Here is a 16,599-nt window from a genome sequence, read left to right as displayed (position 1 = left end):
ATGGAAGCAACGATGATCAGTGCTGCCCTCTCCCACTGAGAATGTTGGCTAACTGTGGAGGGAAAATTAGACTGGAAGAAGTCTCATGCAAGCAAGCAGCCAGCCAAGGGGCCTCAACTTCTTCAACTCTATAAAATGAAATGATTAAGGTATGTGATATTCAAAGTCCTTTTGAGTATAAAATTTTATGTGGCCTGTAAGCCCCCTCCCAACATTTATTGAGCACCTACTGTATGCCAGGCACTCAGATAGGCCCATAAAAGTGACTAAACTATTTTTCTTAAACTTTCAACCGTTCACAAATCCAGGGCAGACTTCCAGACACACTGATTGATAATCAGCATGATAAGTACAAGAGAAAATACTCATGCAGTTCACTGAAGAACGTAGAAGAAAACAATGATGCTGCTGCTCCTGAAGTCCTGGGATGGATGGGAAGAAGATGAGCCTGTATTGATGCCAAATCCCTAAGGAAACTTAAACTTCTTCTGGTGGACAAAATAAAGAAGGGCAGTCTTGGAAAGCACTAAATTATAAAGGCAAAAAAACACTCCAGGTAGTTAGAGCTGCTGTAGCAGAAATTATCAAGGGTCAAAGTGGTGAAATATCAGCCCTGAAGGTAGGGTGCTTGTTTTGGTCATCAATGAATTCCCAGTCCCCAGAGAAGTGCATTGCATTTATTAGACCCTTTAATAAATATTCATTCACTCAAAGAATGAAATAGAGACTTCATTTTGTAGATAACAGAGCATGAAAATAATTTTAAGCATAATCAAGTTTAAGTTTATTTTTAAGACTTTTCATGCAGATGTGCAGATGGAGATTTAAGAGACTTCTAGGAAAGTAGGTGGGAGATAACTATATATGAGCCCTGTCAATGGCCTTATCAAAACAGTGAGGACTAAGAGGATGAGGGCAGAAATGAGAGCTGGTGAAGAAAATCAGACTGTTAATGTTATCTGCATAGTGTGCAAGCATATGACATTTAAAAAATCCAGGAAATCCCAAAGGCATGCCTTTCATATAAGTGAATTAGGTTTTTTAAGATACTGACAGCTAAAGAGGTGGCAGAGGTCCCCTAAAATATCTAAAAGTACAGCTACTCAAGACAGATTTTCAGTTTATAGAATGCATTTCTGGAGAGCTTGTTCTGTGATGTCTACTTCAAAATCCAATAATTTAACACAATGATAGTCTCTTAAATTTTTTTTGGGCATGTGTGAAATAACCTGAAAAAAATTCAACTGGTTCTGTCAGTTTTGGAAATCGGCCACAACTATCAAAGTTGAACATATGAAGATCTACTACCAGCAGTTAAACTCCCAGGTGCATACTCTGTCAAAAGGTATGTTTGCAGCATCACTATTTGCAATATCCCTAAACTGGAAACTGCCTGAAGGTCATCACCATCAACTATATAAATTACAGAATACTATGTAGCAAATACACTGAGTGAGCTAAAACCACACATAAAATATAGAAGAGCCTCGTAAATCTCCTAAGTATAATGTTGAATAATAGAAGACAGATCAAAAGGACTACATTGTAAGATTCCATTTTCAGATAGTTTAAAAACAGATAAAACGAATATATCATGTTAGAAGCCAAACTAGAGGTATGGCTATGGGGTAGACACCTGGGATGCTGGTGATGCTCTCATTCATGACCAGAGTGCTGGTTAAATGTGCATGTTCCCTTCGAAAATGTCCACAGGTAGGCTCTGTTCAATTTTCTGTGCGTGCTATATTTCATTAAAATTTTAAAATGTCTCAATTCCCATTGACATGGCTGAACAAGAAAAATGAATTTGTTCCATTTTTTCTATTTCTGAATATTTAAGAGAATTTAGTGTAAAACAAGTTAGAATTGGAAGCAATGACATCTGCAAATGCTTCTGTAGATGAGCAAACCCCAGATTCTCAACTGTGTGACTCTGCTCTTGGGTATCTCTATCTCATTCCATTGGATCCTGGTTCAGTCCACTGCTTCCCAACAGACTAGAAATCGCTCTGATGGAAATTTGCCAAACTGGCTGATGGCTCAACAAAGTACCCACACAGGAATCCTATCAGAGTATCAAAGTATTTAGGAGTTAATGTTAGAATCTGAATCACAAATCCTGTCTCTTAGGGTGACATGGCATTTCATTTCTGGTTTAGATTTATTTATTTGAAAAGCATAGTTATAGATATAGAGGGAAAGACATTGAGAAGAAGAGAGGGAGAGGGAAGGAAAGAGAGATTTTTCTATCTGCTGGTTCACACTCCAAATAGCTGCAACAGCTGGGGTGGGGCCAGGCTGAAGCCAGGAATCTGGAACTCCATCTGGGTCTCCCACATGGGTGGACAGGTCCAAGTACTCGGGCCATCTTCTGCTGCTCTCCAAGGTGCAATGGGCAGGAAGCTAGATCTGAGGTAGAGTAGCCAGGACATGGACCAGTGCTCCTATGGGGAGCTGATTTTGCAGGTATGGCTTAACCTGCTCTACCACAATACTGACCCCATAAGCCATTTCATTAATATAATGTATCATACAAGCAGCAGAAACAGGGTTGGGGTAAAAACAGGAGCTTCCAAGGAGCCAGCCACAGGGGACACTTGCTTTTATTGGCATCATACACAGGACCAATTCTTTCCTGTATCACTGGCTCTAGCCTTTCTAAAAAGAACACACAACTCAACTGTTTTATCATATTAGAAAAGGAACTAGAACCCAGAGGAAGACATGCTGAAAATAAGCTTGATTTTCTAAATGCAAAACAGGGAAGACTTCACCTCTAGTTACTTTGCATTCTGAGATTCCTCTGTGCTATGTCATGGAAAGTTTCATTACTTGCTCAGATTTTCCAGATGATCAATTGTCTCCCAACATTTGCATACTGGATCCATGAGACCTGTAAGTAAATGCCAGCATATGGCAATCCTGTGAATCCTTGCCTCTGACTCAGAGAAGTCTGCCCTTTGCAAACTATACAATGCTGTTTATAGACTGCATGACTTCAGGGAATAGTGTACACACCTAAATGTTTATTTCTACTCTGTGTCCCCCAAGAAAAACAATATTGAGCTAGAAACTTGAATTGGGCAGACTCATTGACCAACTGAAAATTTGATAGTGATTGGCTAACTTGCCCAAAATAACTTTAGGTTTGTGACCTTTTACATTCCATGTAAAAAGAATTTTTAGCTTTGTGATCTTTTACATTCCATGTCAGCTTGACCATCAGATATTTCAAGAAACTTACCAAGTGATGCTGAAAAGAGCCCGAGAAATGAAATAATTCTTACTCACAGAGAATGATGTGTATTTCCTTCAGCACTAAGAAAACAGAGATAATCAGAAGTAGATGTCTACAATTCCTCCACTACTTGGACCTTTATAAAAATCTTCATCAATTAATACATCCTTTTCCTCTTCTGCTGCTTGAAATGTGCTAAGCCATTTCCACTTTCTTCATCTGACTTCCAATGATTCACAGTTGCCATGTTGTTGCTTCACTAACTGCTCCTTCTCAGTCTCCTCTCCCTGATGATTTCTTATCTCCCGTCTTGGAGTGTCAATGACTCAGGCCTTGGACATCGTCCCTACCTACAGTCACTTCCTGGTGACCTCATACAGCTTCATTAAATACTATGATTATTTTTAATACTATTAAACACCTGACAACTCCCAAATTTATATGATATATTTGGCACCCATCTCTAGGTCCTCATATCCAACTGCATAATCATCCTCTCCATATGGGAATATAAATAATCTTAAACAGAACAGGACCAAATCTGAATCCTGGCTACATATCCCCAAATAAAAACTTACATTCTAGCTTAGATCTCCCCTATTTTAGTAGGTGATATTTCCATCTTTCCTATATCTTGGGCCAAAATTTTTTTTTTTAAAGATTTTATTATTTGAGAGGTAGAGTTACAGACAGTGAGAGGGAGACAGAAAGAGAAAGGTCTTCCTTCCATTGGTTCACTCCCCAAATGGCCGCAATGGCGGGAGCTACACTGATCTGAAGCCAGGAGCCAGGTGCTTCTCCCTGGTCTCCCATGTGGGTGCAAGAACCCAAATACTTGGGTCATCTACTGCTTTCCCAGGCTATAGCAGAGAGCTCGATTGGAAGAGGAGCAGCCAGGACTAGAACCAGTGTCCATATGGGATGCTGGTGCCACAGCCGGAGGAGTAACCTAATGCACCATGGCACTGGCTCCAAGGGCCAAAATTCTAACATCATCATTGAATCACATTTCTGTCACATGCAACATGCGATTCCTATAAACATCCTGTTGATTCTTCCTTTAAAATTTATATAGATTTGGATCTTTTTTAATCTCCTCCCATGTCTCCTTTTGTCCAAGTCACCAGCAACTTGACCTACAATATTTTAATAGTTTCCTTTCATTATTGATCTTCCCCTGGCAGCCTGTTATTGACTAAAGGTTAAGTCAGAACATATCTGTCCTCAGCTCAAATCCTTCCAATGGCTTCCATCTCATTCAACAAGGAAAGACAGAATCCTTCATAAGTCTACAGCACTCCACTAGAAATCAACTTCTGTTGTCTCTTTAATCCCCTCTGCTACTATCTTCCTTTCAATCTTCTCACTCTGCCCCTGCCACACTTGACCACTGATATTGCTAAACTATACCAGACACTGTCTAGCACTTGCTGTTCCCACTATGTTGAATTTTCTCCAGAAAGTCTTGTGGCTTGCTCTCTCATCTTCTTCACATCTTTGCTCAACTGTCACATTCTCATAGGTGATTGGATTGACCACCCGACTTAAGGTCCTCTTCCCCAGCACTTCTCATTTCTACTTCATTTTTTATTGATATCACTTATCTCTCAAGTCAACTTGGTTTATGTGTTTATTTCCTTTATAACCCTCCCTCACGAGACCATATGCATGCAGGCAAGGGTCTGTATCTGTTTTATCTCCCTCTTCTGTAACAGAACTCAGCACACTTAATGCAATTTGGCTGAATAAGAGAGTGAATGACTCCAAGATCTCTGTGGACGATGGATGCACCTGCACTGCTGAGGCACCTGAAGGCTCACATGCATGTGGAAGGAGAGTTTAACTGAGATTTCGGCTTTACAGACCACTTCTCTAGTGGTCTCTCTCTTTGCTGTGTTCCTTCTCAGAACACCATTCTCAGGACTCCATATTATCTGCATGTGCTCCTTCTTCTATTTAGTTCCTTCCCTCAAAAATTCAAAATCGTGGCTTTGCAGAAGGAAACATTTCATTTGCTAGAGAGTCTTACTTTCTGCAGCAAGAAAATGGCTTATGTTTGTCTCCCTCAGTGGCAATTTCTCAACTGGTTGGCTTTCATTTGTTTAATTAATGGGTTGACTGTTGTAAGGTGAGCTTGCAGAACACTATGTAATGTTTGTGCTTTTCTTGACTTAACTTTGGCTTACTGAAGTAGTGGCTTGCTACATTACCCTTAAATTTTCAAGTTACATGTTTGAAAATGGAGACTAGAAGCATCCAAATGATTTTTACTTATATTACTATGTCTTCCTTTCCATTATTGCACATATAGAAGCTCCAGTTAAAAATATGATCCAATCTTAGGTGCAGGAATAATGATTGCTATAGAATTCTCATAAAATCTCCACAGTGACATTCGGGGAAGAGATGGTTCTGTTTCTGGAAAACTGTTGTGCTAAGATATCTTGCTTCTTAGGCACCCAGAGGACTCTGGAATGCTTTTGACGTTAGAGCATGAACAATTATTGTGGTGAGTACTGATTCTACTCTGAAAAATTACATTCTATACTCCTTCCACTGTTCTCAGTGGTCAGGACCCGAGTCTTATTTTGGACAATGCTTTTCTTCCTTAATATGAATCTAGATCTTACAAGCTGCCAACTGGAAGTCCCCAAGTCTTATTCAGTCCAGAGTTGCATTTTGTTTGGCTCACATGCTGTTTTAAATTAAATATTCCCAGTTTTGAACACCTTACATGATTTTCCAGCTCCTTTGGGAAGAAATTATAAGGATCTGGCAGCATTGAGCCCATTTGACTCAGAGGAAGAGACCCTCTATGTGCAGCGCCAGGACTTGCAGCATTAGCACAACCTTGGAAATCAGAAATCCAAAGGTATGGGCTCCCTAGGTTAGCTGGGGCTGGGGTCAAATGCTGTGTTTACATATGTATTTTTTTATTATTATTTGAAAGGCAGAATGTCTTCTATGTGCTGACTCAAATTCCTACAACAGCCAGGGCTGGATGAAGGCTAAGGGCGGAACTCAGAACTCAGTCCTGAGTGGAACTCAGAACTCAGTCCTGGGTGGCCGGGTTCCTAGTACCTGCTACCTCCCAGCATGTGTGTTAGTAGGAAGCTGGATCAGAAGCAGGGACCTGGCACTTAAAACTGCCACTCCATTAAGGGGACATAGGTATCCCAAGTAGCATTGTAACCACTGTGCCAAATGCTCACCCTGAAACACTGTGATTTAGCAAGGCTCTCAAGTGATGCTGAAAGGCACTAAAATTTTAGAATCACTACTCCTGGATAACACTGGTAAGAACTGAACAGCAGCTACATTTTGTAGAACAGTGTACAAGGATTGAGAGGTTGCTACAATGCTCCCTCCTTCTACAATCTTCTCTGCCTCACCACTGTGTAAGTCAGTTAACATACCTGCTCATGCTCTATAGGGATCTACTCCTACAACATTACGCCAGCCTATGCTATCTTTGACAGTTAGTGATTGTGCCTATACCTGTGTCTGTACCAAGAGATAACAGGGGCAATGATGGGGTACATCAGCACTGCTTGTTAGTGGAGATAGCAAGGGGGACTTGGCCAAGACCTGGAGAGCTAAAAGCTCTTCCAGACTTTCTGTTGGAGGACATTAGAGTTCCCAAGACTGTACTGGATCACCCTGAAGCTGAAAACTGAAAAAGTGAGGTGTGAGGTTTGTTCCTGGGTGGGTATTCAGGTCCAGGGTATGCACTAGGAGGTGAGAGGCTGGAACCAAAGTGACAATACTTCAAACAGTTCATTGATGAATGGAATCAAAATTATAATTTTAGCTTGGTGCATTAAATTGGTAACAAGATATTTTCTTTTAATAATATATGGCATGGCAAAGATGCATTATGAGACCATGAATGGATTTAAAAAAAATTGTTCCAAAGTGAGCTCATATTTTTAATTCCATTTTTCATAAAGTTTTTGTTGTACTCTTACACTGTTTATCTTTTCTATTTTCCCCTGTTTTCATTTGATTTCTTGAAACTTCCATCCTTACCGTAACTCAGTAGCCAAGAGTGGAGAATTGCTGGAAACTAAGGTTAGGAGAGTAAGGGGAAGGATGCTGACATTTGCCATTTATGCTTCAGCTCTGCAGAGAGGTCAGGGTACCCCACAGAGGTGGACCGAACCCCAGGTGGGGTTACAAATGGTAGCAAATGCAATGTGTCCAACCATCCTCAGGGAAGCAGGCGGTGCAAGGAGAATCATATATCTCAGAGAGTAAATGTGAAACAAACCATATGTTTCTCAAATACTTTCAAAGAAACACTCCTTGCTTGAGGGAGCAGAGGAGTCTGATCCTTAAGGGATGAAAGCACTGGGAAATCACACTGTGCAACAAAAGTATGATTGCTGTCTCATCACAAGAAATACAACATTTTAGTCCAACTGCAGATGGAGAAGATGAAAGACACAGTTTTATTTCAATGTCTACCACTTAAAAGATTCTCCTGTTTAATGGAATAAATTAAAAATTCAGTTTTAAGAGATTTAGGCAAGAATAAAGAACATGCAAATCTGGAATAACATCTTTAGGAACGGTTAAGTGCTAGGTCTGATATTAAATTTTTAATCAATCTAAGAGATTTCTTGGAAATCTGTTATAGTTGCAATTGAGCAAGTTCCTTTAGATGCCTGCTTTCTCTGACTAGGCCACAAAGAGGTAATTCCCATTTCCGTCCCTCCCATTCTTTCTCTTCCTCCTTTATTCTTCCACATGAATCTCCCTCTGATGTGATACATCCATGGCTTAATCGTGATGGATCTGTTGTTTCTCTACTATGCTGGCTCTCGGAGGGAAGGCCTTTGTTCATCATTGTATCCCTAACACTGGAAGTGTGGCTGACACAGAGAAGGCACCTGCCCAACAGGGAGTGCTGAATGAATGAATGAGGTAGAATCCATTTATAAACAATGTATTCTGGAGACATCTGGCCAGCTCAGGTGCAAGCTGGGCTTTCTGCATAATGAGAGAAGCTGTCCCCTTTGGTCCCAACAATGCATCCTGTACGTCAGCCTCCGAGATTAAATAGATGTGATGTTACGAGACAACACTGACAATTACAGGTAAAGTAAGTGAGTTTCCAGAGTAAAATGGTGTTTGGAATCTTAATTTTCTGGTTGAGCAATTTCAGTAGGGGGAAGATACTTTACAGGATATCACAGCCAGGAATGACAAAATATACTCCACCAGCATCATTAATTATAGCAGGGACTACAAGTAGTGCTGAAAAATCTCCACAGATTCAGTCTTGAAGGGTACTATTATAGGGCTCAGAAATAAAAGTCCTGAGAAAAACTGGTGGGTAGGAATCCCAAGACAGGAGGGCACTGGATTTATTTTAAATTTAGGTGCACAAAGGTATTTATACTGCTTTAGCAGTTTAAGATATGTAAAAGCTCTATTCCCCACCCCACCCCCCTTTTTTTTTTGGACAGAGTGGACAGTGAGAGAGAGAGAGACAGAGAGAAAGGTCTTCCTTTGCCATTGGATCACCCTCCAATGGCCGCCGCGGCTGGCGCACTGCGGCCGGCGCACCACGCCGATCCGATGGCAGGAGCCAGGTACTTATCCTGGTCTCCCACGGGGTGCAGGGCCCAAGTACTTGGGCCATCCTCCACTGCACTCCCGGGCCACAGCAGAGAGCTGGCCTGGAAGAGGGCAACTGGGACAGAATCCGGCGCCCTGACCGGGACTAGAACCCGGTGTGCTGGCGCCGCAAGGCGGAGGATTAACCTAATGAGCGGCGGCACCGGCCTCTATTCCCTTTCATTAAAAAGCTCCCTGAAAGTCACTGTCACTAATTGACAGTCTATTGAGATTAAGTAAACATCATGAATTGGCTATTTTTAAAATGAAATAACTGTACTTAGGGAAAGATTTTACAACCTATTTTGCAAATATTTCATATTTGTGTTCATCCATCCATCTAAACTCCCACTTATATACTGAGAAATATATGTAACCCACAGATTAGCAGCAAGGCACTGGGATATGAGCTAGTGCAGAGTAATCTAATGCTTTCAAAGAAAACGTCTCACTGAATGAAATCTTCTCGGTGCAAGTTACACTGTAGAAGCAAATGGGCAACATGGGTTCTGAATCAGAAGTGATTAGATTTATAACACTCTGGTGGAGAGTAGTTTTTAAAGACTTAAGAGTACTAAAATTGTATAGCATTTTACTCATTCCATTGAAATAACTGCAGATAATGTTGCATAATTCTCGTTTACCCCTGCTAGTAGTCACTAATAAATTAGAAGCCTGGCTAGTCCATCAGGTGTAACTCAGAGTACTGTCAGAGCACCGAGTTTCGAAGATCTATAGGTGACCATGCCCAGACAAGCACGGTGACCTTAAGCGGGCACACATATGCTATACAGACTTCAAGTTTTCTGTGACTCGAATTTCTAACTTTTAAATTGACTAATTAATTTCACAGGGAGAAATGGAAAGAGAGAAGAGAGAAAAAGAGAGGGAGGGAGAAAGGGAGGGAGGCTCTCCCGTCTGTTGTTTCATTCCTCAAAGGCTGTTAACAGCTGAGATCAGGCTGGTCTTTGGATGCAAGGGGAAACCTAATGTAGTTCTTTCATTTGAGTGACAGTAACCCAATCACTGGAGCTATCATTGCTGCCTTCAAGAGTGCATTATCACGAAGCTGGAGACAGGAGATGGGAACTGAACCCAGGGACTCTAATATGAGACATGAGCATCCTAAGCAGCATCTTAACCATTAGGCCAAACACCCAACTCAGTATTCTGAACTCTTAAAGGAAATTACATGAAGGACGAGGATCATCACTAATTATAAAAACTATAAACATGGAGAAAGAAAATTCATCTTTAAATATAGACATTTCAGTAATCTTTTAGTGACAATTGGATGTTTCCAGAGAAAGACCCATTGAGTCTAGAAGCCTCAGATGTTCACAGCTTATTGCTTACTATATTGTACTTATATTCTAGCTATTTCTGTATATATTTGAAAGACTACTGTCTTAGAAGATTAGCAACTCATTAATGGAAGGGCTAGATCTAATTCATCTTCCTAGTCCATAGCTAAACAAATACTATTTACTTATTATTATTATTATTGCAGATGTTTAAAATTCTTTTGCATATGAATTAAGTGACTCCTGCATGAATGGTGGTGAGCTAGTGCTGCATAGTGAAAAGGGAGTTTAAAAGGTTCTGAGGACATCTCGCTCTACAACAGAGTTAGAAAAGACATAGGGTTGTAATTGACATAGAGATGAGGCCAAGAAAAGAATGATTTGAGATGAGCTATTTAGGTGAAGTAGAAATGTGGTTTCTATCTGTATTGTTTTGCAAAGGAATTGTATCCAACGACTTAATTCCTAATAAAAAGTCTCCACAATTCTAAGTAGATGCCATTGTTTGGAAGTATTTAAACTACATCTGTACTTGGCAGCTGAATTATTTTTAGATGGAATTTCACCATGCTAAATATGATAAAAAAATCATCAGTCTTTCCCTATTGTCAACATAGAATCACACATATTCAGATCATGATGACAAGTTTCAATGCACCATACCTTGGCCACTTCTTCTTGGAAAGCCACAAGATTCAAATGGGAGATGTTAACTAGGTCAGGCCCATAGACCACTGTTATCATGCGATGCTCCAGGCGCCCAATGTTGCCCATATCCAAAAGTTCACGTAATTTTGGGTCCTGCAAAATAAATGTTGGGAAACATTAGTCTATAACTGCAGATTCCGACAAGGCATCTCAACTACAACAGGATTTGATCTAGAATGACTCCAAGCACATTTGCCTTCTGAGGGTGAGCACTGTGGCACAGCAGGTTAAACGGATGTTTGTGAAGCCGGCATCCCATATCACAGTGCCAATTTGAGTCCCTGTTGCTCTGCTTCCACACCATCTCCCTGCTAAAGTATCTGGAAAAGTAGCAGAAGATGGCCCAAGAACTAGGGCCCCAGGATACAGTTCTAGCTTCAGCCTGGTCCAGATCCGGCTGCTGTGGCCATTTAGGGAGTGAACTAGAGGACAGATCTCTCTCCCTCTGTCACTCTTTCAAGTAAATTAAATAAATGAGCCTTTAAAATCCTTAAAAAAATGCCTTCTATTCCTACTAGAAACTGGTATGAGTTGATGTTCCCCACCCCACGGTGGCCTAGAGAAGTGAAGCAAATTGCCCAAGGACGTGGAGAGGGAAGCGCTGGCTCAAGACTATGGCCTGTTCTGTCATACAGTAATTTGGTAACATGCTTATGTGCCATAGTTCTCCCTTCAGTCCCTCCAGTCACCTCATGAATTGCATATTGAAATGACAATTCCCCATCCTCCCCTTCAATTCATGGATACATTAAGACAAATCAGGTGGTGCTTGTGGAATCAAAATGCAACACTGCCATCCAGGGTTGGGGTAGAAGCAGCCAAGACTCTAAGCATGGACCTTCTCTAACAAAGTGTATCCACATGAAGAGACAGGGTGAGTGAGTGAGTAAAATGGCAGTATCTGTATGAGTATGCTAATTCAAATTCTTTCCTCAGAGTGTCCTGGGGGTAGACACTGGGGACTTTTGCAATCTTTTCAGAACAAGCTGCATTGTTTGGAACATCATAAGTGAGAATCCCTTGGACACAGTCTTTCTGGGAAAAGGAGGTTTCCAAACTCTCAGAACTCAAAGTAAAACCTAAAATAGGCCTGAATTGGGCTAAATTTATTTTCTTCCCAAAGGACAGGCCCTGAAGGACTTCTTAGTCCATGCAGAAAATTAGCATCAAATCAATCACTTAGCAAATTTGCAGCCAGCTTCGGAACAAGGACTACACTTGCATCCTTATTTATTTAGCTAACTTCTAGGCCAACGGGCTCTGGTTACTGAGGCTGGTTATTCTTACCTCCCTTCTGAGGTTTCCATGTGCACTATCCTTTCAAAGAAAGCCAAGAAAGAAAATAAACAAAACCTTTGCAGTTGAGTTAGTTTATTTGGTATCATTAATTATTTTAGTGAGTAAAACTTTCTCTGTTTGGCAGGATGAAGAGGAACATTTTCAGGTAAGTAATGAAGACAGGAAACTCCATTTCAAAGCTTTGCCTAAGGTAACTGCAACCTCAAGTCAACAAATGAGTTGAAAACTTATCAAATCTATTAGGCCTCTTGGAAAGATCAAATGCTACCAAAAAATCATCAATTTGCATGACCCATAAAAGTGTACAGTATAAATTTTATCCAATAAACAGCAACAGGAAAAAGGGGGAAACTTTTAGCACTCTAGCATGCATGAATGACAAAAAGAAAATGTTCAGGGAGAATGGGTGTTGTATGAAGGGTAATTAAACAATGATACTAGCTGTTCTGTGAATTAATTAATTGCACCATAGTTTTTGGACACCATTGAGGAAAGGTTAGAAGATACTTGATTAGTACTCCTAATTTTGTTTGGCATGTACTTAGAAGACAAACGATTCTCAAAAATGGCCCGAAGCATGTAAATATAAATCAAAAACTTTAAATTAGTGAATACAGAGTCTATCAATCTTTACTTTCACAACGTTTTAATGGGAAAATACTGGAAAATTAGTTGGCTATATTCTTTGGATCCTTTTTTCCCCCAATCATAGTTATATGATTTACCTCCTGGCTTTTTCTTTCTCTTCCAGGCATTTTCTTCTCAGTCTACACTACTTTACTACCTTATTCTCATGACTGCTCAAAAACACTTTTGCTCAGTTATTACACAGTTTACTGGTGAATGAAAGACACCTTTCACAATTGCAAGGACTAAGTGTGGGAGTCAAGGGTTCACTTTAATAATCTTTGACGTAAAGGAACTCCAGGAAATTAGAGGCCATCTAGAGTAGATGCCCAGTACAGAAAATAATTCTGGAAATGGTGCTCTGGGATTCCCACTTTCCTATCAATGCTTAGGTGTCATCTACAAGAATTTATAAGAAAGAGGACCAAATCTTTGCAGCATTCTTGTTTATAAAATTTTTCTATGAATCATTGTTTATATACATAGTTTAAAATACTGGTCCCAGTGTAATTACAAAGCTGTAATACAGTATTTAGAAATGATGCCTGGGAGTAGGTAGATAAAACATCTGGCTGAATGATGATGTTGATGATATTGATCATTATCAAATCTGAAGGCTGTTTATCTTAGGATTCATTATAAAAATATCTATATATAGGATGGTTATCATTTGTGCAAAAGATGTCTAAAACTTGATAGAACCCAAATCGAAAGGACAATTATATCTGGGAAATATTTTCTCCGGAGAAATCACAGCATTTTAGTTATATAGTTCTGGATGTAAATAAAAAATATATACAAGTTTATTGATCAAATTCCTTACTAACATGTATTTTTCATGAAGGTCCACACTAAACTATATTTCACTTTATTATTTGTCTTTAATATGACATTTTTTCTTTAGCAGTAACAAACTTCATGAGGTTAGAATTCTCTCCTGAGAAATGATTTCACTTTTAATTAGAATTATTAAAGAATTTTGAACATATTAGAATTTTGAACATAGTTCATTATTGAGCATATTGATAAATTTAGGGTAGACTGAAAATGACAAGTGTCTGTTCAGATACTAAACATAGCCCTCTGTTGATTACAGACCATCAGAGAATAGGCAAAGGGTTAATTATCTGGATGGAAACTGCAAAGCCACCATATTTTTGGAGAAGCTTGTTGGTAAAGGGATTTAATGAATATGGATAATGTTTCTAGATGTGGCACTCTCAGGTCAGGGAAAATGAATGTCTGTATTTAAAAAATAAATATCAAAATAACAGAAACAAAATCTACAGACAATTTGCATGCAAAGTACTCCCCTTCCTAAATGTATTCTACCAAGGAATTTTATGTGTAAATATTTCTCATTGCTTGAACCTCTTGAGAAGTTCCAAGAGAAGGATTTATCTACTATGGTTACTATCAGACACAAATACATTTCTCTGTCCTCCAATCAATACAAACTTCTTCAACTTCTTAAAAGCAAACAAGGGATCTCCACATCTCTGTAAAAGCAAGCAATTTCTCTGTTGCAGAACATTAAAGAATATAACTAAGAAGAAAGTAAAAAATGAGGTGAACTTTGAATTTCATATTTTCGCTGAACTGTCACTCAAAGTCTACTTTCAGCAGAGAATATCCTAAATATGTCTCCATTGACAGAATTAACCAGATCAACTGAAAATCCTGGCGGTTGTAATTTAACTCCATTTTTGAATCGTAAGTTCTGGATCATCACTATTCCCTAACAGTTATAAAGTAGAGACATATGTCTAAGTTCATTTTCTCTTAATCATCAGTTTTCATGATTCAATTATTCATGCCCTTTGCATACAAAGTTGATTTTTACACTTGTTAGAGCTCAAGGAAGCGATTTTTCATTTCTAAGTGATTGGCCATTGAGAAAAGTAAAGATTGTACATCTAAGAAATTGGGACTCAAATATGGCATGTGTTAGGGTAATTTTTATAATATGACATTTCAAAGAAGCATATTAAATATTAGCTCACACACAAAATAGATCATGGAAGAAATAAACATCAGCTAAAGTACTTTTTAAAAAGAATTGAGTCAATTTGAACCCTCACTTCTTAATATGACTTTCAAGTAGAAACTATTTTATTTATTTATCTTTCAAGAATTCTTTTTTTTATACTAGTATTTTTGGTACAGGAAATGTGCTTTACTCATTTTTCATCCCCATGAAATATATATTTATTGGATTTTAGGCTTGCTCAGCAATTTGTATATTAGATTAACTTTATTACCAGCACTTAAAGTAATATTCTCAATCTGAATTAAAGTTACTTGAGTTTGACTTTAAGCCATCATTTACATGAACGATCGGGTATATGAAAGTACTTCTACTAACACCCTGTACAAGAGTTGGATATGAAAGAGATGGGTTCCTTATTATACTTAAGTTAGATTTATATGGTCAAGCTCCACAGTAATAAAGTAGTCTTTTCTTTGAAGGGAAAGCAGACTCCTACTATGTTCAGATCTCATTGTAAAGGGAAGCTATATGTCCAAGCTAGTTTTCCATTAGTATCTTCAATTCAATATTTGCATCTCAAAAAATAAACACAGACTAACAAATTTCCTTTGAACCAATGTTTATCCTCATAACCCTCATTTCAAATATTTCTCTCACCTTTATTTGGACATAAGTCATTTTGCTCACAAGGATAGTATATTGCCCTTTGTATCTCATAGAGGTTTATCAAAACAAGACTACTCATATTTGCTTGGATACACTAGGGATGAATTTGCATAACCAATCTCTACTTTACCCATTGGGAGCCTCAGGATGCAAATATAGAAATCTTTTGGTAGAGAAGGGAAAATTTTCATTAGCTTGGCCATACATCTCCATCCCTCCCCCCCCCCCCAATAAAAAAGGTGGTTTGAGGATGTCGGATGTTGGGTATAAGTTGATTGAGTTAAAGTAAACAAATCATTAAGAGAAAAAGAAAAAATCCAAAAGAAAGATATTCCCTTTGGTCATAGACATATCCAAACAGCTAAAACGCTGGTTTTCCTGGGAGGTAGATGCAGAGAAGAGACAAATAAAGGAAAATCTCCCTACACAGCACTCCAGTATTTCTAGGAATGAAACTGTTAACATTGCTAAAGGAGTGTCCACAGCAAACAAGAATAAATGTTGTCTAGTGTTCTCTGGGATCCACAATTGATGGAATTTTCTCAGGTAGGTTACTAGATTCCTAAATAATCCCATCTCTATAAAGATAACAAACTATGTGTCATGCCCCACACTTGCTCTCTCCTATCTTTTCCTTTCATATGATTTGTAAACCAACACAGAGAGACAGCTGTTGCTACTCTGTACTTCCTATGAGATGCAGATAGGTGCAGTAAGTTGTTTATTTTTATAAAATGAGGCACAGCAAGATCCAAATCCAAGCAGATCTAATTGCAAACTGTAAGGCCTGCCTGTATCACTTTGTGTTACTAAGCATATCCAACTTGATTGAATTTATATACAAACTGTGCAAAGAATTCAACTGACCAAATAAACTTAAGTAAATCAGCACCCATTCAAGTAATTGCCTGTCATGATATTTTAGGCAGTTCATTAAAAATATAAGATAATTCATATGCAAAATTAAAATATGAAGAAAATTGTTGTCTCATGTCACCACTTGCTTTCTCAGGAATGGGTGAAATCTAAATAATCAAGTTTACTCATCATTTGTATCATCACTTACTGAAAATAAAAGTCCATGAAATATACAGCAATTTTTAAAAAATTCAATAGAAAAAGTAATTAGCTTTTCCCCTCTCTGG

General features: G+C 38.8%; 1 protein-coding gene across 4 annotated transcripts in view; it reads right to left on the bottom strand.

The window, feature by feature from the left end:
- Nucleotides 1–16,599, bottom strand: part of PLCB1 (phospholipase C beta 1) — a 788,982-nt gene that overhangs the window by 291,864 nt on the left and 480,519 nt on the right. For all 4 annotated transcript variants that reach the window (XM_051846235.2, XM_008256382.4, XM_051846234.2 and 1 more), the window contains exon 4: nucleotides 10,828–10,965. In XM_051846235.2, the coding sequence (XP_051702195.1) occupies nucleotides 10,828–10,965 (138 nt within the window). The remainder of the gene's footprint in view (nucleotides 1–10,827; nucleotides 10,966–16,599) is intronic.

Source organism: Oryctolagus cuniculus, chromosome 11 (assembly GCF_964237555.1).
Source record: "Oryctolagus cuniculus chromosome 11, mOryCun1.1, whole genome shotgun sequence".
In the NCBI taxonomy this organism is placed as follows: domain Eukaryota; kingdom Metazoa; phylum Chordata; class Mammalia; order Lagomorpha; family Leporidae; genus Oryctolagus; species Oryctolagus cuniculus.
This window is presented reverse-complemented; position numbering and strand designations above follow the sequence as displayed.